The sequence below is a fragment of the Lytechinus variegatus genome, chromosome 3 (assembly GCF_018143015.1).
Source record: "Lytechinus variegatus isolate NC3 chromosome 3, Lvar_3.0, whole genome shotgun sequence".
NCBI classification, from domain to species: domain Eukaryota; kingdom Metazoa; phylum Echinodermata; class Echinoidea; order Temnopleuroida; family Toxopneustidae; genus Lytechinus; species Lytechinus variegatus.
Genome location: NC_054742.1, coordinates 61,059,806 through 61,087,067, shown reverse-complemented (window position 1 = coordinate 61,087,067; position 27,262 = coordinate 61,059,806). Strand labels below are relative to the sequence as shown.

At 36.4% G+C, this 27,262-nt stretch overlaps 1 protein-coding gene across 2 annotated transcripts; it reads left to right on the top strand.

Moving 5' to 3' along the window:
- The first annotated feature begins 266 nt into the window (after positions 1-266).
- Positions 267-27,262, top strand: LOC121411560 (serine/arginine-rich splicing factor 7-like). 2 transcript variants are annotated; one of them, XM_041604351.1, is made up of 6 exons: positions 267-371; positions 13,932-14,161; positions 16,100-16,324; positions 19,329-19,412; positions 20,869-23,393; positions 26,423-27,262. In XM_041604351.1, exons 2-5 carry the CDS (start codon positions 13,947-13,949, stop codon positions 20,882-20,884), a joined length of 540 nt encoding a protein of 179 aa, XP_041460285.1. In that variant the 5' UTR covers positions 267-371; positions 13,932-13,946; the 3' UTR covers positions 20,885-23,393; positions 26,423-27,262. The 2 variants fall into 2 exon arrangements, with proteins under 2 accessions (XP_041460285.1, XP_041460286.1); XM_041604352.1 differs by lacking the exons at positions 20,869-23,393; positions 26,423-27,262 and adding an exon at positions 17,403-18,001 and having other exon boundaries at positions 19,329-19,376.

Genomic DNA, 27,262 nt, shown 5'->3' with positions numbered 1-27,262 from the left:
TATGGTACTTTTCTTTTAATTTTTATATTGAGAGGGGGGTACTCCCTCACTCCTCCTGCCGTCAATTCCCCTGGGTCATCATCATAGAGGTGCATGAAAATATCCAGTGTTATAAGAACGGTAATTCCACATATTCAGGGGAAAATAAGGAGGATCAAGATAGTTACCCCCTCAATTTATGGTACTTTTTTATATTGAGAGAGGGGGGGGTACTCTCCCCCCATGAAAAAATCAAACTCAGCTCCGTGTTTCTTTTTGGTGATTTCACTAGAGGGCTCACTTTATCGATCAAGGCTGAAGTTCGTTCCTGCCATAAGCGTATCAAGATCTGGAAATTTCGAGTGAAAAAGTCGCTGTTGGAGCAGGATAATGTAAGTTACGTGTTATTATTTGACATCAAAGTACATTTCTCAATAAAGGAGATTCATTCCATTTGAGATTAACTCTTTATTGGGAGTGTTTTCTATGTATTTTCTTATTTTGACTGGCTTGTTCGTGATCGCGTGGAGTCGCGCAGCCAGGCTTGCTCTTGCGCTCGGTTCGCGCTAGACCAAAAGCTTCAGTCTCTGTAATACTGTATTTTGGTTGTTCCGCTGAACTGCGTTGGCTCACTCCAATGGGGACGGGACAACTCGGACCACGGGACATCTCGGACCGCGGGCCGAGTTGTCCCACCCATTACGAGATTTTTTTCTCACAAATTTGCGTCTATTTTTCCGTAATTTCGAAATTTCTTGTAAAGATTTTCTAGAGATATGGTCTGATGGTAATGTTCTTCACTTTCTATTACTTTTTTTTCGCTGAAATAAAAAAAAAGGTGTAATTTTAGGCGTTTTTCGACAGCTCGCGACTCCCATAGGCGCGCGTGTATTAACTGTGTCGGTGCTCGGCTCGGCCCCGCTCAATAACGTTCTGACTTGATTTTGTGATCATTTCTCCTCAAAGTACCACTTTTATCGCAGAAGATGGACTTTGTTGTATTCCATTACCTCCATTTTCTCATCACAAGGATAAAATTTGGTGTATTTGCACGATTTTGTTCAAGTTTTTCACCTTTTTCTCTCTGGTCGCAAGAAGCGAACAACCGATGAACGGTCCGCTGCTCTTCATCGTAATTCTCCGTAGCTCGGCCGCCTAAACTGGCGGGGTGGGATTCAGCCCGAATCCACAATGGAAGTGGGCGTGCAGTCAAAGAGCTGAGCTTGACTGAGTGAGAGTGAACTAGAGTTTGAAGCTTGGCAGTGTCGTATAGGCTCTGCCTTTTTTTTGTAAATATATATTTTTCAATTTTTTCTATATTGATTTTCCCTGGTTTCGAGCTCTAAGATTGTAATGATATAATTATGCTTCAATTTCTTTGACTGAGTGTGACTGTGGTGTGGATGTTTGAGTTGCTCAAAAATAAGTTATGTGGGTGGGGGCTCGGGGCGATTTCACTCTTGCCCCCGAAATGCGAAAAAAATATATTCGGGGTGTAGCTGTGTGGGCATGCCGGGCTGAGGCTAGCCATCAATAATTTTTTTTTTTTGGAGAGGGGGGGCTTAATTTTTCACTTTAAATTGATCATTTTTAGGCCTTTTTTTTCCATTTTATTTTTAATATTGAATTTCCGTGGTGTAGAGTTGAGTTTTAAGTTGCAATAATCAATATGCTTTAATTTCTTTGACTTTGAATGTGACTGTGGTGTGGATGTTTGAGTCGAACAAAAAATACTTTTACGTGGGTGGGGGCTCGGGGCGATTTCACTCCTGCCCCCTAAATGCGAAAAATGGTGGGGGCTCGGGGCGATTTCACTCCTGCCCCCTAAATGCGAAAAATATTCGGGATGTAGCTGTGTGGGCATGCCGGGCTGATGGTAGCCCTCAATAAAAAAATGTTGGGGTTTTTTTTTTTTGGGGGGGGGGGCTTAATTTTTCACTTTAAATTTATTATTTTTAGGCCTATTTTTTGTACATTTTATTTTTCATATTGAGTTTCCCTGGTGTAGAGAGTTGAGTTTTAAGTTGCAATAATTAATATGCTTCAGTTTCTTTGATTTTGAGTGTGACTGTGGTGTGGATGTTTGAGCCGAACAAAAAATACGTGGATGGGGGCTCCGAGCATTTTCACTCCTGCCCCCGAAATGTGAAAATGTTCTAGGTGTATCTGTGTGGGCATGCCAATTTCATTTTTAATTTTTATATTGAGTTTCCTTTGTGTAGAGAGCAGAGTTTTGGATATAGGGTAAAAGGGATGGCGATGATAGCATACCGGCGATAACGAGGGGTGGGCCTTGATGAGAGGGACGAGGAGGTGAGAGATGGTGATGATAAGAGGAATGAGGATCTTTGATGACTCGTGATGGGGGGGATGATGAGAGGGACAAAGGGAAAGAGATGGAGATGAGGATGTGAGGGATGGCGATGATAAGGGGTGGGCCTTGATGATGAGAGGGAAGAGGAGGTGCATGAGGGATATAAATAAGAGAGATGATGATGATGACTCTTGATAAGAGGGGTGCATGAGATGGTGAGGACGAGGATGTGAGGGATGATTATGGGAGGAAATCGGGGGGGGGGGGGACGTGTCCCCCTACCAAAAATAGGGGGACACAATACCAAATGTCCACCCTACTATTTTTCTTCATGGAGAACAAAATAATGAATCATTCACAATTGAAATGATACATGTGTTTAGGACTAAATGACCTTTTATTATTGAAAACCCCCTCTTTTTTCTTGTCAATTGTTTTGGGGTTAAAAATTACCCTACATTTGGGCGATAACCTTTTTTTAAATGTTTGTAAAATTTTGCAGCCTGTGGTCCCCTCTACCTTTGCGGACAGTTTTGCGCCCAAGGGGATGATGATAGGGACGAGGATGATGGGGAGGGATGGGGATAAGGTGAATAGCCGGCAGAGATAGATTTAAGAAGAAAAATCCGTCCCACGAATGCCGCCATGTAGATTCCGTCCCACATAACCCCAAAATATGGCTTGATTTTTGTTCAAAATCATGTCATGTGATGAAAAATCATATTAGGCCCTACAAGTATTTTGGTTACATTGAAAGAAAATAGGGGTAATCCTTTTTTCCAATTATAAATAAATTAAATTCTTCGTTCAATAAAAATGACGAATTTATGATTTTAAATTTAATTTCTTTTACATAGCATGTGGTTTTTCTTTTTGATTAAATTCATTTTATTGCTTTATTTTTCATCACTGTGCATGTCGTGATTTTTGTCTCACCTGGATGGCAGAGTGAGACTATAGGCGCCGCTTTTCCGACGGCAGCATCAACATCAAATCTTAATGCTGTCATTTAATAACCGAAGGTTATTAAATGACAGCATAACTTATATCACTGAACATCCTGCAGCGAGTTCCAGGTCACATTATCAAGGTCAAGGGTCATGTAAGGTCAATGAACTTTGGCCACATTGGGGGTATTTGTTGAATTACCATCATATCTCTTTAAGTGTATTGGTATATTTCATAAGACATGGAAATAAGAGTAACCCAGTATCACTGAACATCTTGTGCGAGTTGTATATAGTAGTTTTCAAAGTCAGCACTACTGTTATATTGAATCACGTGATGCAGGTGAGACCGCCAGAGGCATTCCACTTGTTTTATTGTAGAGACTATACTCTTTCTTGAGAAAAAGAAATAATAAATAAATCATTTAAAGGGATGCTCCGGGATGAAAATTTTTATATATGAATAATGTAGACATAGCAACATTCACATATCAAAGTGCTTATTTCATAAAAATCTGATAACAAATAGCGGGGTTATTGAATTCAACTTTAAAAAATTAATCTAATTTCACATAATAAAATACAAAGAACAAGTGAGGATATGACATCATGTATGAGGTTGCTGATTAAATATCCATGAAGAAACGCCAGACCTGTTTCACCTGAAAAATACAAATCATTCTTTAAAATGCAGCGATAATATTGTTTTTCCTTATCCGATTTTGATCAAATTTTTATTGTTTCTTTGCTCAAATCATATCAGCCTCGGGTTCCCCATTGTCACTTATATATAGCTCATTAATCTTGCCACAATTTGGTCCAGTTGTTCAAATTATCTAGTAAATACAATATATTTATTAATTGCAGAAGCTTGTCTTAAGAGTCATTGAGAAGGTGATCATACCTGCAACTTGCATGATTAATGTAAATATATACCAAAAGTCAACAATTTTCTAACTGGTACACCTTAAATGATTTCATCCATACATGATACAAGGAACTAGAAAATGTAGATTGGAAAACAACACTAGGGCAACTTAGTGTTAGATACAAAGTTCACTTTCTAGAATGGGTGAAACAAAAACAACATCACTCCAAAGGAACTGCAAAAATTATTTGATAAAAACCAAACCCTCTTCATAGTTGCTATTTGCAATATTGTATTGACGACTCTTCTCCTGTTTTTAAAACCCAGACAAGAATGACTTGTTGTTACCCCCCCCCCCCTCCTTGTACCTGTCATTTCTTTGTATTTTCCCTCTTTTTCTTTGTTTTTTTTCTATTGATCGATGTTTCATTGTTGAGTATTGTCTTTTTTTATTCCAGTAATAGAATATAAATTTAACTGAAATGAGAGTGATGAACATAATGAGAAAGGGAGACAATGATAAGATAAGAATGGAGATAAAATATGATTTGAAAATATTACAATTTACAGAATATAACATATTATTTTCTATTTATTCAAAGTTCATAATTCATTTTTATTCAGGTTTGCATTTTAAATTCGAACAAGTTAATTAGGTGATGCATTTTGGAACAATACTAAATAAAATACATTTTACTTGAATAAACAATAATTGGTAAAAATGCAAAACATAAAACTTATTTAATTTGGTATTCTTTCCTCCTGTAAAAATTAAAACTAAATAATATGGACATAAGTTCTAGTGGCGAATCGAGGGAGGGGGCACATTCGCCCCCCTTAAAAAGTACTGAAAAGGCAACTTACATTTTTCTCTTTTTTTTTTGCTTGTCAAATTTTTCCTGAGAAAAAAAATTACTGTGATTTGGCAGTAAAGACCTTTTGTCAAAAATTCCTAGACAAAATGCCCCCCGGCCCTGTAGGGAAATTTTGGATCCGGCCCTGATTATATTTCAAATGGGAATAAGACTGAGTGGCCTAAAACTTGATTAAAAAATATTCTAAGCTGTAGGGCAAGGCTTCAGTCTCCAAGCTCACGACTGTACAAGTATGTCCACTTCCATTGGCAATTGTGGCTGAATTCCATCCCGGCAGCCTGACATCCACCCTTGAGACCAAGAAATGAAATTAAAGAAAGTAAATCAGTTTTATTTTAAATCCTGTAAAAAATACAAATAATTAATTTAATTAAAAATGAAGCCCCAAATAAAAACACTTTTTTAATTGATGGCTACCCTCAGCCTGACATGCCCACACAGATACACTTAGATCATTTTCACATTTTGGAGGCAGAGTGAAATCGCCCTGAGCCACCACCCTAGCTCGTAAAGTATTTTGTTCGACTCAAAACATTCACACACGGTCACACTCAAAGTCAAAGAAATTGAAGCATATTAATTATTGCAACTTAAAACTCAACTCTCTACACAGGGAAACTCAATATGAAAAATAGAATGTACAAAAAATAGGCCTAAAAATAATAAATTTAAAGTGAAAAATTAGCCCCCCCTTTATTGAACAAAAAAAACATTTTTTTATTGAGGGCTACCCTCAGCCCGGCATGCCCACACAGCTACATCCCGAATATTTTTCGCATTTAGGGGGCAGGAGTGAAATCGCCCCGAGCCCCCACCCACGTAAAAGTATTTTTTGTTCGACTCAAACATCCACACCACAGTCACATTCAAAGTCAAAGAAATTAAAGCATATTGATTATTGCAACTTAAAACTCAACTCTACACCACGGAAATTCAATATTAAAAATAAAATGGAAAAAAAGGCCTAAAAATGATCAATTTAAAGTGAAAAATTAAGCCCCCCCTCTCTCTCAAAAAAAAAATATTGATGGCTAGCCTCAGCCCGGCATGCCCACACAGCTACACCCCCGAATATATATTTTTTCGCATTTCGGGGGCAAGAGTGAAATCGCCCCGAGCCCCCACCCACGTAAAAATATTTTTGAGCAACTCAAACATCCACACCATAGTCACACTCAGTCAAAGAAATTGAAGCATAATTATATCATTACAATATTAGAGCTCGAAACCAGGGAAAATCAATATAGAAAAATTGAAAAACTTATATATTTACAAAAAAAGGCAGAGCCTATACGACACTGCCAAGCTTCAAACTCGAGTTCACTCTCTCTCACTCAGTCAAGCTCAGCTCTTTGCTGTGCACGCCCACTTCCATTGTGGATTCGGTCTGAATCCCACCCCGCCAGTTTAGGCGGCCGAGCTACGGAGAATTACGATGAAGAGCAGCGGACCGTTCATCGGTTCTTCGCTTCTTGCGACCAGAGAGAAAAAGGTGAAAAACTTGATCAAGATCGTGCAAATACACCAAATTTTATCCTTGTGATGAGAAAATGGAGGTAATGGAATACAACAAAGTCCATCTTCTGCGATAAAAGTGGTACTTTGAGGAGAAATGATCACAAAATCAAGTCAGTTATTGAGCGGGGCCGAGCCGAGCACCGACACAGTTAATACACGCGCGACTATGGGAGTCGCGAGCTGTCGAAAAAACGCCTAAAATTACACTTTTTTTTTTATTTCAGCGAAAAAAAAATTAATAGAAGTGAAGAACATTACCATCAGACCATATCTCTAGAAAATCTTTACAAGAAATTTCGAATTACGGAAAAATAGACGCAAATTTGTGAGAAAAAAATCTCGTAATGGGTGGGACAACTCGGCCCGCGGTCCGAGATGTCCCGTGGTCTGAGTTGTCCCTGATTCTCACCAATACATAGACTGAAAAGCTTGGAGGCCCGTACGTACAGACAACGTATTTTAGCAGTAACGTTAGATCGAACAGCGGGAACCCGATTTTCCGATCGTTTTTTTGTACATAAAATGTCATATTATGAAAAAGAAATCACATCCATATTTACGAAAAAATGTTTAAAATTCAGAAATATCGTACCTTAGACCTCAGTTACCGCTAATTCTTTTGAAATGATGATCGAAACATCGTCATCTTCGATCCTTTCGTTGGTCAAGGTAAGTTGCCATCTTGGATGACGTCATCATCATTACAGACGTATTTACCAGTCGCTACCTATCGTGATTTGTGCCGCTGCTTTTGCGCTGCGCTTGGACATATTGATGTGCGTGCGTTCGGAACTTGTCGTTCGCATTGATTGGCCAAGATATCGAAAATTTAATCGGAAAGCCTTGATAAAAGCACAACTCGTTGACGGTAGAAAGTAAAAAAATAAGGAATAACCCGGGGAATAACTCATCGGTAACGTATATTTTCAAAATATTATAAAATGTATATGATATCAATAGAAAGATTAGAGTCTAACGAAAATAGTGGACCTTCGTCCAAGATAATATAATGGGGAATAACTCATCGGTAACAATGGGGAATAACTCATCGGTAACGTATATTTTCAAAATATTATAAAATGTATATGATATCAATAGAAAGATTAGAGTCTAACGAAAATAGTGGACCTTCGTCCAAGATAATATAATGTCATTTAGAATCTAAAAGAAGTAACAAATCTGGACAAAACCGTCCGCCGAATTGTCGGACCAGATTACACATGAAGGCTCGTAATGACACATTGCCGTCGGTAAATGGGGATTGTAGTAAAATGTCAGAAATTGTTGAATAAATCCCAGAAACGACGGTTATTCCTGTCTAGGTTCGCGCTTGCTTTTTACTCCGGGCCCGACACTGGCCCGACCACTCCAGCTGATACTGAGGATAGGCCAGGCCCCCGAAGCTTAGCTACCGCCATTTTGTTTAATCCACTGATTAGAAGCTAAAATAAGCCCTCATTAATATTAATTTCTTACGATTCTCCCTCGTCAACTGTGGTTTGGTACGTGTATTAGACAATACGCACATCAGCGCAATGACATCACAAAGGTCAACTTGGCAAACTCATTAATGTATTCATATTGTTACGCGCTCATGACGCGAAGGATTCAGCGAATCAAGCAAGCACAAATCTGAGACGATACGTTGTGCTTTATAAAGTATCGATATCACAAGCGATATCACTTAAACACAAAGAATGATTGTATTGCATCTTATAGGCCTATGCTAATTCTAAAAGGGAAGATGAAAAGAGTAGATCAAGTCGTGATTAGGTAAAAAGGTCTCTAGTGCTTTTGCCATCCTCAATTTTCACATGTTAAGAGGTATACAACAATCTTAGTTTTAACAAATGTAAAGAATCTTGACTCCAAATAGCCGGCAGAGGCTGCGGAAATATCAGGGGCTGTGTAGACCAAAAGCTTCAGTCTCTGTATTTTGGTTGTTCCGCTGAACTGCGTTGGCTCACTCACCAATACATAGACTGAAAAGCTTGGAGGCCCGTACGTACAGACAACGTATTTTAGCAGTAACGTTAGATCGAACAGCGGGAACCCGATTTTCCGATCGTTTTTTGTACATGAAATGCAATATTATGAAAAAGAAATCACATCCATATTTACGAAAAAATGTTTCAAATTCAGAAATATCGTACCTTAGACCTCAGTTACCGCTAATTCTTTTGAAATGATGATCGAAACATCGTCATCTTCGATCCTTTCGTTGGTCAAGGTAAGTTGCCATCTTGGATGACGTCATCATTACAGACGTATTTACCAGTCGCTACCTATCGCGATTTGTGCCGCTGCTTTGCGCTGCGCTTGGACATATTGATGTGCGTGCGTTCGGAACTTGTCGCTCGCATTGATTGGCCAAGATATCGAAAATTTAATCGGAAAGCCTTGATAAAAGCACAACTCGTTGACGGCTGCCATTTTCCTCTCCGGCAGAAAGTCAAAAAATAAGGAATAACCCGGGGAATAACTCATCGGTAACGTATATTTTCAAAATATTATAAAATGTATATGATATCAATAGAAAGATTAGAGTCTAACGAAAATAGTGGACCTTCGTCCAAGATAATATAATGTCATTTAGAATCTAAAAGAAGTAACAAATCTGGACAAAACCTGTCCGCCGAATTGTCGGACCAGATTACACATGAAGGCTCGTACTGACACATTGCCGTCGGTAAATGGGGATTGTAGTAAAATGTCAGAAATTGTTGAATAAATCCCCAGAAACGACGGTTATTCCTGTCTAGGGGCTGTTGTACTGACCCAAAAGTTTTTGTTTCTTTTTTTATTGGGGGGGGTGGGGATGATGGGAAAACATGGTTATTACAATGATGGTATTCATTATCACTGGTTGAGTATGAATACTGAAAAAATAACTTTCACCACTAAAAAAATCATTATTTGTTACAAACAAATTTTGAGAAGCAAAAAAAAAAAACAAAACAATTATTCATGGATCCCTGTGCCTGCTTTCTTCATCTGGCGTCCGTTTCACAATGAATTACAGCTATTTAAACATCGCTGTTATTGTGATAACGGTGGGAACCTTGATTATGATTGGTATTCGTAGTTACCATACTTGTAACTCATGATGAAAAGGGCCCCAGTTTATCATGTTCAATATGTTTTTTGTCCCCTTTATTCTCCAGCATTTCTTACTCTGTTTTTTTTTTCAATTAATCATTTTCCCACTCAAGTTTTTTTGTGCCGCCTTTCTGTACTGACTTAAAAGGGGTTAGGTCCTTTTTTCATCAAATTTGATTTTTATGCCTTAATTGATTTTTAGTAGCTCTATAAGATGATACCATAGAAAAGTTGAAATTCCTATAAAAAATTGAACCAAAAAAGAAAATTTCACTTTTTTTCAAAAGGGGTTAGGTCCATTTCAGTTTAGTTGCAAAGGGGTGAGGTCCATACATAATTTTTTTGGAAAATAATATCTTAAAAAATATGAAGATAAGTTAGATTTCTTTTATACCCAATTTTAAATTTATAGGGTATCATGAAAATTCATTTTTGCATAAGAATATTGCAATATGGGAGAATAAAAAACATGATTTTCTTGGAGTGGCCCTAGCCCCTTTTGCAACTTAACTCTTCAAATATTTTCTTCTTTTCCCAATTGTTATCTGTCTCCTGGTGTCCATAAATCTAGTCTTATTTCTCTTCCACTCCTTTTGTTCCTACTTACAATATCAGCTCTCTTACCACCCCCTCTAAATTATCTCTTCATATGTGCCCCTCCATTTCTTTCTCATCTCTTTTCAAACCACTTCTCATCACTCTTTCCCTCTCTTGATCTCCATTTCATTTTGATTTTTTTCCATTCCAAATCCCTTTCATTTTAGCACTGTACAAATACTATATGTACACAAATGAAAGACATGAAAGAATTCTCTGGTTAGAAGTGAATTTTATTAATTATCCAGGAAAAAAAAATCACATTATCAGAGGATTCAGCTTTACCCTTTTCTTAAGCGTATGTTAATACTTTGAACCACAAGAAAATGTTTTTTTTTTGTATGCTGGAGGGGGGCACAGTTCCCCCTACTTTTTGAAGCACTGAAAAGTGCCTTTTTATGCAAGAAAAATGCCCCCTCATGAACGTGTACTGTGTCCCTTTCACCTGATGAGAACCTGTTTTAGGTGTTTCCAATTAGTGCTCTTCCTTATATGCAATTTTTTTTACCTAAAAATGCCCCCCCCACCAACTTGTTCTGTGCCCTTCCATCTGAGGGCCCGTTTCATGTAATACAAAGTGCCCCCTCGCCTTCTTGTTAGTGCCTTTCTTGAATCACTGCCCCCTTTTACCCAAGAAAAGTGCTCCTAAAGAACTTGTTCTATGCCCCTTTCACCTGAGAAGGATCTGTTTTATGGTCACCATGACGAGTGCCCTTTGAAACAAAAAAAAACAATATTTTCATTTCTATGATATACTTATGAAGGAAATCCTTTGTGCATTAAGTTTAATAATTCATGTGAGTGGGGGTATATAACCAGTTTCGTACAGATGGGGGGGGGGGGCTTGAAGGACTCTTGCCCATAAGCGGGGTGATAGGGGGACCTGTCCCCCTAAATTTGAGGTGGGGGGACACTCCCCCTAAATTTTTTGAGAATCTTTTTTTTTTGCTTGTCAATTTTTTCCTTGTCAATTTTTTCCTGCATCCCCCTAAATTCAGGTGGACCCCCCTCTTAAAATTGTTATGGCCCCCCTAAAATTGTGGTTGACAACCTTTTTTTTGCTGGAAATTTTTGTGGTCTCTTTCTTAGATTTAGGTGGATAAATTCAGGTGGACCCCTCTTCCGCCGCCAATGCTCTTGCCCCCCACCTCCAAAAAAATCACGACCTAAAAAAAAGAAAAGGAAAGCAAAGGGTGAAATATATCATTTTGAATATTTTGTCGAAATCTATCACAAAATTGGATTTATGTTTTTATGTCAAATGTCAAAATTTTGCTCGCTCGCAACTTTTTAAAAATTTCACATAAAACAGCATTTTCCCTGTGCCCCCCCGCTCCTATTTGTATGTTTACAGCTTCTCTTTTTGCAAGAAATTTCATACGTCATGAATTTGGGTTGTGATACTTTTTTTTTTAATTGGACTTAGAAAAAAAAACTTTTTCATCTTCATCACGTGGTCCCTAAGTCTTCAATGTTGAATTGTTGGATTTCTTGAATGAAAACATCTGTTACACCAGTCCTGCAGATTGAAAAAATAGAGAAAGAAAATCAATTAATTTAAATTAAAACTGTCATGATTTTTAAAACATAAATTTTCAAAGAAAATTGAGACTATGCATATATATGTTTCTTCAACACATAACATAGGAAATCTTACTTCTACTAATTATAAACTTGTACTTCTATAAAGCATATCACTTAAACATGTTCTATGCAGTTCACATACCACTCTCCATTATAACTACATGTACTCTATGAAAAAATGTCAGAGATTTTTCTTGAATATGAATATATGAATTAACATATGTATATTATATAAATAGTCAGAATTAAAGTTGGTATGTTTTGTTGCACAGAATATTTTGATCTGTAATTAAAAACGACACTAACTATAATCTAAAAACAAAATTGAAATGGGTTTTTCAAAGGCAGGTTTATTTGTTGCCAAAAAAATGTGAACAACCTCCATTATAAAAAATAATCACTAACTTACTCACTCATATAACTGCTGTAGTTTGTATTTCTCTTTGTGGTCCAGTCACTGTTCTATTAGGCCTACTTCACCAATTATTTATCATCATCAATCACCTCCATGGAAGTTGTCAAACTGCATCATCCTATTATGTTAAACAAGATTTAAAGAAAAATCGTAAATCTACAAATATGATATATGAATATCACACTAAATGAATAAAATTAATTTTATAAAACATGAAAAATAAATATTGCTTTGTTTATAAACAAATAGGAAATGAAAAGGCCATTTAATTACTATTAGATCAAGGACATGACCTTATTTCATAAATTTGCCCAAGGTACATAACTTTTGACTATTTGACATTGGTTCTACTTTAGACTCGAGAGCCTGTATATTTAAGGAGTGTATATTTAGTAAAGATCCTACCTCTTTGTGGCTCAGGTTATTTTTTATTATCTCCCATGCTAGGGTGAATTATATAGATTTTCATGCCCAATGAAAAAGCTCTGACAAGTGGAATCACCAGTCTACCTGAAGGGATTCGCAAAAGAATAGGCCTACATGAAGACAGTTAAAATGGTTAGAATCGCCTATTTCATATTCTCTGAGATGAAAAAATGCCTATTCAGTTCACGTAATGTCCACTAATGTTCACTATCATTAAAATAGGCCTACTGTTTATAGTTTCTGTATCCAAATGCTGAAATGAAATGCAGTATATATTTTGTGTCGTATGGGACATGTCCCATACATGTACGTCACAGTGTGTGTCTTATGGGACAACTTTTAATGGGACAATTATTGAAAATGAAGGGCAGTTATTAGATCCTTATAGGATTAATCGATCACCCACGGGTCAAAAATAGAGAAACTTATATTGTAAGATTGCATCATCAAAAATAAAAGTGTAGGAAAAACTTATGCATTTTCATGTGTCGTACTGGACATTGCCCAAAATAGGTTTGGAAAAATCAGGGCTGCCCCTATTATGGATAATGAAAATGTTGTAGATATTATTTGGAACCAACCATCCATGATACATTATTCCATTGACCTGCAATATTTTCAATCTTCTCATGCTTTGCCAATAATGGTTTCAGGTAGTGTTTGTACTTGACTATTTAATCAGCAAAATTAATGAAAATTCAAAATTCTATTGTTCCCCCCCCAAAAAAAATATATATATCTGACTTCATAGTCATAATTTTCATAAAATTTAGGTATCATGGTAAAATTTTACACTACTTACTGAAAGCATGTTGAAATTTATGATATTTCATAATTGAAGTTTTAATTTGTGATAAATGAAGTTTTAGTGTGGAATCGCCCTTATGCAGTAGTAGAAAAGCTACAGCATAATGTCACGTTTGCCTGTGACATTATGCGTTGGACGCATAATGTCACATAATGCTCTTGGCATAATGTCGCAATCTGTGACATTATGCGTTGGTGTGACATTGTGTTGCTGCGACATTATGGGTTGTAACAAGCCTCATGGGTTTAGTCTATAAGGCGTTGCCTGTGACATTATGCGTTGGACACTCTTGGCATAATGTAACAAGCCTCATGGGTGTAGTCTATAAGGCGTTGCCTGTGACATTATGCGTTGGACACTCTTGGCATAATGTCGCAATCTATGACATGTGTTGGTGTTACGTTATGTGTTGCTGTGACATTATCAGTTGTAACAAGCCTCATGGGATTAGTCTATAAGCTTATGCCAATTTTTCATTTATTCATATTTCTGTTACTACAGAATACAGATTAAATCATGTCGAGGTACGGCAGAGGAAAATCCCCTGATGATTGCAAAGTGTATGTGGGAAACTTGCCATCAGGGGCCAGCCGCTCGGATCTTGAGGATGAATTCATGAAATATGGGCCTGTCAAGAATGTCTGGGTCGCTAGGAACCCACCAGGTTTTGCCTTTGTTTTTTTCGAAGACCATCGCGATGCCGAAGATGCTATTTACAATCTAAATAACAGGTAAGTTGTAGGAAATCTAAATTGAAGTTGTTTGAAAAGGAGGGAAAACATCAGAGAAGCAGATATATTTGATTGAAATGTTGAACAATAAAACTATTTGTTTTATACTTAAATGGCAAAAAATGGAAATCATTGTGTGGATTTCAGTTGCCTGCATACATGCAATGTCATTTTGATGTAGGGGAGGTAGAACACCTACATATGCTCCAATACTAAAGAAAAGGCAATTCTAAAATTTTTCAAAATCCCCTTACTGCTGTATTTTCCTTTAATAGAGGACGTTTATTGCTCCCTAAAAAAGTGCCCAAGGTCTGCAAACAGACTTTTGCTTTTCTCCGTAGTACATATTCCAGAGTCTAAGGTAGTGAGACTATATTTTCATATACTGCGATAGCTCCTTATACATGTACCTCGTTCCCACAGTCACATTGTTACAATTGGCCTTTTGTAACTGATCACAAAAAAATGCAATGTCCACTTTTTGTCTTTTACTATGAAGGATTGCCTCTACTGACCTCAATTCTTGATAAGATCTTGTACCGTCATGATTACTTTACGATCAAGACCATAATCGTGCCGTGAAACGGGTGACACGACATTTGTTTTGGTCTTGATATCTCAGAGGGCATGCAGTTAGGATTGTAATAGAGTTTTTGGTTCAGAATAATGTAAAAGTAATGATCAGGATTTATTTAGTTTTGGAGGTTAGATTTTATTTTTTTGCTGAATGCACATATTTTCCATCAGAGCAATTGTCACTGGAGCAAATGTCATGGAACCTTGAATCATGATGGTGGAAACTAGAGCTATTAGTTAACATACTTTACACAATGGGTGTGGGGTCTGGTCTTCACCCTTTGCTGGTATTATTTGTCAAAATGTAAAATTTGAGTCTGTGCTCACCGTTTATTCTTTTTATTTTATTGTTATGTGATGATAAGACATATCTCACATATTCAATATTATACCAATACATAATCAATACATAATCAATACTTCTACAGGAAGTATATCAGCTCCAACTTTCATTAGAAAGTATTACTCATTCTTCTTCCAGCTAAACTTCTGACGCACACACATTTTATGGGTTTCTTATTCACTACATTTCATGTTCTCCCTAAAAGGTCAACTCCCCCAATTCAGAGTAAAGTTATGACGTACAGATTGTTTTGGTCAAGCGTCCAAGGTTGACCAACACCTGTTTGGTTGTAAAGAGTCTAGACCAGACCAATATAAAAGGGGTTCACTTCTGAACCAAATCAGACTGTTAGAGATTGTTAGAGATTATTACAGATTGCAGATTACTATAGAGATTGTTCCAGCATACAGATAAATTAGAGATTGGAGTTTAGAGAGTATAGTCACCATCAGACTTACTCATGTTCCTGTATTATTTGTCATCATCATCAACTTAGTTATCATCTTCAATAAATGTATATATGAACTGTATAGGCTTTGTATTGCTTCGTCTCATTTTAAGTCTGGTTGAAAGTTAACGTGCAATCGATCCCATCCCAACACAATATTATTATATGAAATTAGGTTATATTCTAAAAAAAAATTACCAAGAACTAAAGCAATTGGATAGTCAACAGATTAAGTGCACTAGTTATTTGTTGCTGCAACTTATTTCATCATAATTGAGACACATCATTTACACATTAATATGAAATATGAAACGATTGTGATTTCATGTAATAACATAAGAAATGGGAAAGTGGGGATGTGTCATCATCAGCCCACCTAAATGAATATTAATGAAGACATGCATAGAACTGTTTCACCGGAATAATGCAAATTTTTGATATTCACAAATCAGTTTATTACCAAGGTACAGGTAGTGGCCGGTGATGATAGTTCACATACTTTGAGCAAGTAATCTCATTTCCCAATAGAGCAATAGATCATGTGATTATCATTTAACAAATTTGTCTGCAGATATATTTGTGGAGCAAAGCTTCGGGTGGAGGCCTCCTCGGGGGAAAAAAGGTCTCGAGATCGTGGTCGAGGTTATGGTGGTGGCGGTGGTGGTTATGGTGGACGTCGGAACATTGATAATGAACGATGCTATGAGTGTGGACAGAGGGGTCACTTTGCAAGGGACTGCCGGGAGAAGAGAGGAAGATCTCCAGGTGGTTACAGGGGTAGTAGACGCTACTCAAGGTGAGATCAACTATAATCATTTGAACTTTTTTCAATTTGTACATATAATCTTATTTACTTTCCCAAAGAGCAGTAATGCCTTTTTACAAATCACAGGTTACAGGAGTGGTAGATGCTACCTTAGGTGAGATAAATCATATGGACCTTTCAAAGATGAAGCAGGAATGGTCTTGAGAAAGTAATGCCATGTGCAGCCATGCTCAATAGTTATACTGGTACACTTCATTTACGTAGCTTAAAATGTTTTTCCTTTCTTTTCTTTTTAAAGGTCAAGTCCACCCAAGAAAAATGTTGAATTCAATCAACAGAGAAAAATCAAACAAGCAAAATCCTGAAAATGTGTTTCCAAAATAAGATGTAAAATAAGAAAGTTATGACATTTAGACGTTTCGCTTATTTTTCACAAAACATTTATATGCACAACTTGCTGACATTTAAACAAGAGAGTCAATGATGTCCCTCACTGTCCTTTTTGTGTTTTATTGTTTGAATTATATTCAATTTTGACAGATCTGACAGTCCAGTGTATTGCTGTACACATGCGTGACCAAATTATTTCCAAACACTCACTAAAGGAGTTTTTCTCTGTGTGCAAAATAACCCCCTGAACAAATTTTTGTGGGTTTTATTTACACATTCTGGCCCCTCAACAAGTTGTCGCCAGAATATGACCCCGAGGAAAAAGCTTGGGGAAACACATACCCTAAAGTTTTGACCAGTCTCTAAAAATAAAAAGCTTTGAAAAAAAAATACCCTAAATACGTTTGACCCTACGATTGACAATTGACCAGTCTTTAAAAACCACTTTTTTCTTGAAAATCAGTGTTTTTGATACCCTTAATGAGTGGAAGCGTGGCCCGCGGCCAAAACTGAAAAAATACCCCTTTAAACACGTTTCTTTGGTCAGGCATGTGTACAGCTATATATTTGAAGTGGTCATTTGTCAAGATAGTATTAAGTGCCTGTTAGACAAAATGAAAGATTGATTAAAGATGGTCCGTCTGGAATTCTGTAAATTAATTTCAGGTTAAGCATGTGTACACCCACTAAATTCATTGTTCATCCTTACCCCTTTCAGGACCCAACTAGTACGGTCCTCGTGACAACCCGCAATGCTTCTGCCGTCATAACCCTTCATGTGCAAAGCAGCGATGTCGCACCACGCGCCCTTCTTGCATCCACCAGCTCTCTCCGATGAGTACAGCTTTGGTGTGAGCAGCCACACCATGTTCAGCGACCAGCTTTATCGCTTCTGTCAACACTACTCATCGCGATCTTCATCTCGTCAATTTTTAGACATGAAATCTTCAAAATCCTAGTTATCAAATAATTACACGGGTCAGCTGGCATCATACATCATAGCCAGATCTACCCTTGGTATGAAATCCAACAATGTCAGCCTAGCTGGGCCAAATCCGTTGCTTCCTTCATACAGACATTCTTGAATGATGACCTGCTTTAAGTAGGCCATGGGGTAAAATACCGGTGGCGCAACATGGCAGACTGGTATCTGATTGTCGGCCTTCGGTTGCTTCACGGAGGCTACAAAACGAGTCCCCCTCAGCGCGCCAGCAATCCGTTTTTCATGTCTTCCCTGCACAATGATGGTTCTTCTTTTTCCTCATGTCAACATTTACATCACTGTCATCTTCTCTCTTGCAGCTTTGTTCAATACAGGTAGTATACTGGTGTAGACTATGAACAGGATGTTGGTTATTCTTTAAAAATGTTTTTCTCATATCTGTAGCTTACTGCCCCCCCCAAAAATAACCCCCAGGATACAGTGTATATATGTGTTGTCAATCATTTTTTTAATAGTAGGGGAAGGCGGGGTAAGTTGAGCATAGGGGCAAGTTGAGCCACCAGCCCCAGGCCAATAATGAATGAGCCAGACATTGTGGCGGTGTCATGTATTGATGACCCATAGCATAACCCCTAACCCCACCACATTGTTTCCAACTTTGAAACAAAAACTAGTTTTTAGAGGGAAAATATGAATTTCAGCCAAAAAAGTAAAAAAGAGTGTGAAATAGATAAGTGCTTTATAAACACACATGTCTTTAAATATAATAAAGACATGATAACAACATTATTAGTCCAGGTATGGATCTTCATTCTTGTCATAGTCTTTTATATGATGGATGCATAATAAATGTGTGGATACAAATTATCGCACTAAGTTCGGACTGGGGTAAGTTGAGCCAAACAGCATGGGGCAAGTTGAGCCATGGTAATTCCTATGGTAATGTATCTTAAAAAACAAACAAACCATAAAAATCCATTGAAATGCAGCCTGAAAGGAGCAAATTAACATAACTGCTCTTTTCCTTTTACAGGATGTTAGAATTTATAGAGAATTAGCAAGTGAAAAGACTTTAAACAAAAAATTGACATGCTGGTTCTCCCCCATACATTTTGTACATAGTTTTTGTGGCTCAACTTACCCCAGAAGGTGGCTCAAACTTACCCCATATATGGGGCAAGTTGAGCCATTTGACATCGTTTTTTTCGAAGGTCACGATGACTTTCAGTGTGGGGATAGAAAGTTATATATAGGTGGAAAATATTTCAGAAGAATTAAATTTCAAGGCAAGGTACATATTTCGACAATATTATTAATCATATCAATTCTAACATGCAAAAAGCAAAAACTGTCACAACTTACCCCGCCTTCCCCTATATATGGGAAATTGCAAGAAACTCATTTGTAATTGATCACAATATTAATTGGCAAGGTAGCATGAAATGTACACGTACATTGCGCACGTGTGCATGTTCTTACGTACAGAAATTAAATCTTGAAAACATTGTCTATAAATTCATCATTAAACTCTGAAGTTAAACAAGATTTTCTCTATCTGTGCATAGTGCTTGTTTGTAGAAACTATAAGTACCAAATGAAAGATTGCAAATTTTTATCTCAAAATAATGAATTGCAAGCTACTGGATTACTAATTTGCACTTCTCAAAGTTTGTTGCTCTGCTTGTGTCTTTCTCACTTCAGATCTGTTTCTCGTTCTCGATCTCGTAGTCCCCGTCGTGTTTCCAGAAGCCCTCCCAGATACAGGACTCGCAGTCGCAGCAGGAGGTAGGTATCAGTCACCTGTCTGTGATGTGTCTCTCTCCTTTGCCATACTTACTGGCAGAAAGAGACTTTCATTGGTTGAACAAGCTCTATAAAACAGCTTTTCTCATTATATTGCTTCATAAATAGGCATGTCTTACAGAGATAAAACGAAGCTAAAATTGTTCTCAGAATACCAATTCAAAGTCATTTTAAGGGTATTTATCTTGCTGATTTTAACAGAGATACATTTTTAATTTCATCTGAGATAACAAAAATGAATCTCAGAATAACACCCCTGCTACCTGGCCCCCTGGTACCCAACCCATCGCTTAGCCCATGGCAGTGGCTCGCCAGGATTAGGCACACATACAGTGTACATCAAATACATGTAGCGAGCAGTCTTGTGTGTCTTGAGGCTGGCCTCATCCTTGAGGCCTGGGGAGCATTTCATCAATATATTTGCCCCCCAATTTGTCAGGTCTGACAACTTTCCTTGATATTGATTGGCTGAGAGGCACTGTTACTATGGAAACTGTTAAAACAGGACTTTTGGGACAATATTTCTGACAAATCTTTCATGAAACACTCCCCTGATATCTTGGTTTCTCTTGAGTTGGCCTGGGATACAACACTAATCAAAATAAAGTCTTTAGTTTTGGTAAATCCCCACAAAAGTTCATGTTAGTATTCCATATCATTATTGGATGAATATATAATGTATGCTTTAAAATGGTCATGTCATGAAATGTATGAACTAAAAATGTGTTTTATTAGATAAATTTACCAACTTAATTTGATTCGGTCCCCGATTAAAAAAGAATATATGCGTAATTTTGTCTTGTTTGTGTAAAACACCTCCCTAAGCATGGAATGGGCTGAAAATTTCAGAATATAATCTTTGTCAGTAGCTTTCTGATATCCAATTAATAAATGTGTAATGTAAGTGCTCATATATTTTGAATAAAAACATAAACATTACTCAGAGAGAGGGCTTCAGATTCGAATTAAAATCCTAATGGCCAGAAAAATGCTGTATTGAAATTATAATGGGTAAAAAAAAGATGCATACAATGACTATTATGCATTTGTAATATTGTAATGTTTGATGATACCTGGGGTTTGTTCACATGACTAACCCTCAACCAAGGTGTTTAGACAAGCTTTAAGAGAAATAAAGTGGTTACAGTTTCCCACGAGCACCTGTCATCTAAAGCGTTGGAAATAAAGATAGTGACCCCTTTGAAAATTTTGCTTCATACATACGTATACATTTATGTATATGTTTTGAGAGAAACAAGCATTTTCCAGCTTATGGCCTGAGAAAGAACAGTAAATTGAAATTAAAAGAAATAAAAGTGGTCAAAGCTTTCCCCACAAGTAACTGCTATCTAAGCATTGGGAATAAAGTTTTGCTTCATTAAGTTTTGAGAGAAACAAGTATTATCAAACTGATTTTCATTGCTTTGTTTCATTGCAGTCGTTCAAGATCGTAAGAAGTCTGAGTTTGCCTGGACCACCCCCTGGCAGTCTGGCAGAAATCTGGTATTACATGTATGTAAAATATGAAATGCAAGGAGTTTGTATCTGTAGGTAGTACAGTAAATCTGCTTAAGGTCATATGATATGTCTTTAATACAGTGAAGTCAAGTTCAGGGCTGCAAAATATTACATCTTAAGTTACCATCAGCTGTATTAAAAAATAAAAAAAATTGAAATATTGTATAGTTGCAATCGTCCCAATAAACGAAAGCTCAACATTTTTTTTCAAGTGTTTATCACATACCTCTTTTTTAATCACCCCCTCCCCATGGCTATGCAATTTAAAATAGTTCAGGCTATATAGGTTTAAGATTTTTAAAGATTGTTGTGTGTGGTATACAACAATGAAGAGCTATATATTAACAGTATCCACTGAACCACCTAAAATTGTATCAAGGTGTCCCAGAAAATACAGAATGGCTGCTTTTAATTACCTTGCCCTCAAAATAAGTTTTGTGTGCATCGTTGGCTAAAGCATCTTTTAATATTTGAGAGTGGTAATCATTGTGAAATGACAAAAGCACTTGCACTTTTGGGGGTAAAATATATAATATTCTTTGTTGTGGTTTTCTTTGACACCTGCTTTATACTCAGACATGATTTCTCAACGCGCCACGCAAAATGTAGGAAAACTACCATGTTAATGGCGTGATTGTGCAAACTCCTTTCATTTGTACATGTTTTGTTTTTTTTTACTTTAGAAAGGATGCAAGGAAAAGACAATCATCCCCATAGTCATTACAGTGTATGAAACTTTTATATTCTACCATGAAAAAAAAAAGATTGAGGATTATGCCCTGTGTTTTATGGATGGAATGTTTCTTGCTTTTCATTGAACATTGACATTACAGTGATTCCTTCAAACCTTAAGTAATACTCTGTAAGAGAAATGGATAATTGCATCAGGTCGGAACAAAAAATTACAAGATGTCCGTGTAACGTGGTAACTGGTAAATCAATGAATCATTTCACAGTGAAGATCCATTCAGATGGCGCTAAGTTCTTAGGTCTCCTACCATTGTAATTCTTGTTTGGTCTAGTAATGTTTTCCGGATTGGTTATAGTGCAAATTAATTTTATTACCATGTTACATGGACATCACGTCCATATCCCACATTAGCAATAGACTGAAGGCTGTAATTGCAATACATTTCTATGTTTGAGTAGTAAACCTTAGTGAGACACCATTTTTTTTTTTACTAAGCCTAGTTTGAATTAGGAACAGATTTTTAAGTTCTGATATATGACAAATATGGACCCAACCCGATGGAATGACCCATATTCACAACTTGTTTAAAGTGATGCACTTCTTCTTTTTTTTTTATCTTGAACATATCTACCAGGATGTAGTATGCCCTGTTTATTTTTCATCAATTTTGTTTGCAAAAAGAAAAAGAGTATGTTTCAATGCTTTTATTTGAGAATCAAAGGCCTGCAAATGCAGCAATGTTGTTATGTTGTGTGCCATGTGCATCAAGACATTTGAATCTTAAATTTGAATAGTTTCCAAATCATTATTTTATTCAACAATTGCTGAAATTATTATTTCACCATCTACATTTACCAAGATTTATTAAAAGTGAACTGATTTTACTATGTGCTCATAATACAAATTGTGAACCATATGATGATGATCCATAGCATTGATATTGTGCCATATTTCTGTTCAAAACATGTATTTTTAGTATGATTTCATATTGTTTCCCCATGATATACTATTACATGATGAAATTCCTGGGATAATGAACTTCTGTCTCATGCAAGTTGAGAGAGGAATGACAATCTTTATTTACAAGTAAATTCATTTCAAATTTGAGATATCAATTTTTGCATATAGTAGAAATTTCTGAGGTGACGCTTGTACATGTTTGTTGTTTTTCCTTATTTCTTGCACACAGTTTGTTACTCTTGATGATTATTGTATTTATCCCATTGATAGCTGCTTCTTAATTTCTCCATAAGGCACCTAGTTCTGCTCTCCAATATCCTTAAATCTTATTCATCTTGATCCAATTTATATTTTTCTTTCAATTGTTCTAGCCTGTATACAGAACTTTGTGTATGTAAATACTATTTTCCAGTAAATCAAAGTTGTATTGTACATATATGTTGGTAATGCACATTTCCTTGCTTGTTACTGGATATCAGTGAAAGGGGCCATTTTCATGTACATGTAACTCCATCAAAAGACACTGACACTGTTATCAAGACAATAGGTCAATATCTCATGATATATCATTAAAAAAGATAATATATGTGTGTATATACAGTGATATAAACTGGTACTGTACACTTTTTCTTAAAATTGACTCAAGAGTGAAAAAGCACCGGCTAAAATTGACATTTTTTTAAAGTGACAGTTAATGCTGAATACAAAAATGTCAAAATAACAGATATTCAGGGAAATTATGATGTTGATAGTTACTACTTCCAGCAGCTTAAGCTCACCTGATTTTGCAAATGGTCATTTTCAAACAAAAGTGGACATGGGGGTGAAAATTAAAACTTGCTAGAAATCATTAGGCTTCAATGTTTTTTGAAACTAGACATCTTAAAGTATATTTTTCCATTACATTTACATAAAATTATTAATTATGTCTTGAGATACAGTGAATTTTATGCAAGGGAAATTAAATGTTACAAAATGTTGATTTTTGCATTAAAATTCACATATTGCCTATCACAATATAAAATTTGTATTAGAAGCACATTTGTTGGCAAGATACAAGCTGTGTATTGTATCTAACTCCTAAAAAGCAAAAAAAAAAATCTGTGAAGTGTATTTCTGAAAAAAATTGGGTTTCGAAGTTTTCAAAACTGGTTGTCGTGTCACTCACGTTTTAAATGCAAAAAGTTTTCTAGAGCTGTGTATTCTGAAAATTAATTTATCCCAGTACTGGAGCAAATACAGTTTATCTGTACCTTATTGTATATAAAGTAACTTGGTCCAATGTGTTAAGGTAAAGCTAAAATTAACTGTCAAAGTTGTGTCGTGTCACTCACAATGTCGTGTCACTCACAAAATGTCGTGTCACTCACGGTATTACATTGTGTATAAAAAAGGACATCCAGTAATTTTTGAAGCGTTTTACCAGGGATACAGTCAAAATGTTGTTCCTGACATCATTTAGGCCTATTTTAGGCTAATAATTTCCTCCATCTTCCTAATTTTACTCCTTTTTATGGAAATATTGAATTTGACATTGAGTTCATCTATTTTCTCTCCTCTCCGTGACTGCCTTGGTTTAAAAAATCCTGACAATTTTCCATTGCTGTGAAGACTCGGATCCTAATTCATATTTTGGTGAATGTACTGTGATTAAGAATATAACAACATAACACAAAATTATGAATATATCAAGAGAAAAAACACTATACTTAAGCAATGGACATATTTACAATGCATAAAGGGTTGGTGATGGTGATGGTTCAAGTCATACAGGTATGACTTGAACATTCTCTGTCTCCATTTACAGAAATGAGCAGAAAGTTCACCTTTCTTTTTAGCAATGTTATTTCTTTGTTATACTCATTAAGAAAGCTAGAAAAGTCAGGAATCTTATTTTGAAATTTGTAGAAATTTTAGTGGTATAGTAATGTATGAGATAGAGATCACCATGAACACCAAACATTTTTTCAAATTCGGAAAAGAAAATATTTTTCTTTCCCTTCTTATTGATTAAATCAACCTTTTCATTTGCCATAAAGCTTGTATTCCAGGACATGAAATAAACAAATTTGCAAGAAAACAAACATTTCAGGTGAGAATGTACTGAGATTTGATAGAACATTATGGATATTGCTTGAAGCAGCTACATGCCAAGTTCAAAATCATTTGTTCGGCCACCATTCATACCGCTAGTGATTAACTACATGTAGGGTCTGAACAGCAAACTACCATAAGTGGGACGATGTGTGTTCAGAGCAGATTTGCATTTACACATATTCATTACAACAAATTGATGCATGTTCATGTAGGTCCCAACAAGTCCCAACCGAGACCGCATTTTGATTTGAGCAACTTTGGATGGGTTGCCATGTACCAGTAGATCAATTTTTTTTTTTTTGGGGGGGTTACCCTGATAAGAACAGAGCTGGACCTCGAGGGGAAAAAGCTATTGAGGTGTAAAGGGAGCCTGGTTGGGATGTTGAATTGGATTTTAGTGTGACATCCAAGGCCTAGAAAAGGAAAGGCTAATGACTTGTAGTTGTTATAAATGTAATAGTAGCAGACTGCAAGAATCAGGTACTGACTGCGTCTTTCACCTTGTGGCTTTCCCTGGATTCCCGTGGTATGGTATATGATCAAATAATTAGCAATGAAAAGGCACTTACAAATTCCAGCAAAAAGCATAGCTCTGAATTTTGGTACAGTGCCTACATGTACTGCCTTGGGAGGGTCCACATACAAGCATTGTTCACGAGAAAACCTACGCTTGTTGAGTTGAATTTCCAATTTTCTCAAGGCGATTTGCTGATAGTCCATCTGAAGTGTGCAGCAACGTGATTGTGGTTTGGTACTAAAAAAGACATTTAAACTGCCATGTCCTATTTGGACAATGCCTATAAAAATATTAAAGGAGGATAATATCCTAATCCAATATTTCAAGAAAAGGGAGTCATACATGACATAATTGGCTTCCAGACCATGCCAGATGATGTGAGTGACTATTGAGAAAACCTTTCTTACAAGGAAAATTATTCCATCCGTTGTGGATGCTGAATTGTATAAACCTGTAAACTTTCATATACAGATAGGGAGAAAGAGGCCACAAAAAGAATGTTTGAGTTGATGTCAATGCCAAGACCTCATAACACCTCCTTCAAGTGCCCCCTCCTCCTCTAAAGAGGAGAGTGGTAGAAGCCCTAGTGTGACAATGTGGTATGGTATAGGGAATGTGAGTTGATGGGCAAATATGACCATAAACCAAGAATCAAACATCAGGATGACATTTTATGAACTTAAAAGAAAGCAGTTATTATGTAATTAAGCTTGTTTTTTGGTTAATGGTATTTTACTCTTCTACATCATGCAAAAAATACTTTCAATGTTGAGATAAATGTTGTATTTTTGCACTTGTCGTGTCACTCACGTTTTGGATGTCGTGTCACTCACGGTATATAGGAGGGTACCATTTTCCATAGAGAAGGTTTGATTGATTTTGGCTATATGTGTTAGATAGGTACACTATTTATGTCCATTTACTGGTACTTACAGTACTCCATGACAACTACTTGGGCACGAATCCAACCATATGTGTTAGTGGTCAGAAACCCATGTCCAAAATTTGTCGTGTCACTCACGCACAGTTTTTTAATCATATCTACTAAACGAAATTGTTGAATTCAAATCAAACTCGTAGTGACCCATGCCAGTCCTACATTGTATATAATATAGTAGTCATGATTGATTCATAACCTTTAAGTTTGAAGATATGAGCCCTTAAACCTCTCCGATTGTCGTGTCACTCACGTTTGAAAATGACCAAAAGCATTCACTGGTGTTAAGGATAAGTTTGGGAGGTTAGCACATGACAATGTATATTTACTTGTTTTCACTGTGTCCTTAGGACTCAAAGAGGCACGATCATTTATTGGCAATCAGTATTAGATTTGTGTTAATGTATTTTTTTTAATTGTTATTGGGAGATGGGAGATATGGGCCCCATACCACAAAGGTTAGTGAATAATCACTAAATGAAATGGCCTATCAAAATCGTCGTCACATGCAAAGTTTGCTCAGTAGACTGACTAGGAACCAATCAGAATTGTTCTTTCATATTAGCGATCAATCGCTAACCTTTGTGTTAAGGGACCCAGGGCCCTATATACAATAAAGAGGTAAAGTTAATATTCATAGTTGATTGTAAATTTTGGACCTGGTTTGCCAAAGATGTTGTGTCATTGGGGTGATGCAAGAAAGTATTTGCAATCAGTTGTATTTTTATTTCTGCTGCAAATTTATGATTGATATTTAACTAGAGCCAAATGGAATTTTTCTGTTTTTAACAAGAAGCAGACCAGCAATTATGATAAATTTGCAACTAATTCCAAGACAAGTGATAGATTTGGGGGACCCAAAATTGGCTTGCAATCGATTGAATGTTTCTTGCAACACTCCAATAGATGTGTTTGTTATGGTTGATGGTACGATCAATTTTAAACATACCTCAATGGTGAACAGACTGGTATATCATTGTATTGCTGCTTGCTGTATGTTCTTTTTAATGAAATTATTCCATTCCTTGCTGATGTTAGTTCTTTCATTGTACTGACCGACTTTTCTGCTCTTTTGATTGTGTTTAGTATTAAATAAATAGTCTTGTTTCTTA

Bases quoted from the DNA above. Each gene is read 5' to 3' on its own strand.
- LOC121411560 (XM_041604351.1), top strand. From the start codon at position 13,947: ATGTCGAGGTACGGCAGAGGAAAATCCCCTGATGATTGCAAAGTGTAT. The intron at 14,162-16,099 runs GTAAGTTGTAGG...ATTTGTCTGCAG, and splicing joins ATTTACAATCTAAATAACAG to ATATATTTGTGGAGCAAAGC. The intron at 16,325-19,328 runs GTGAGATCAACT...TTCTCACTTCAG, and splicing joins GGTAGTAGACGCTACTCAAG to ATCTGTTTCTCGTTCTCGAT.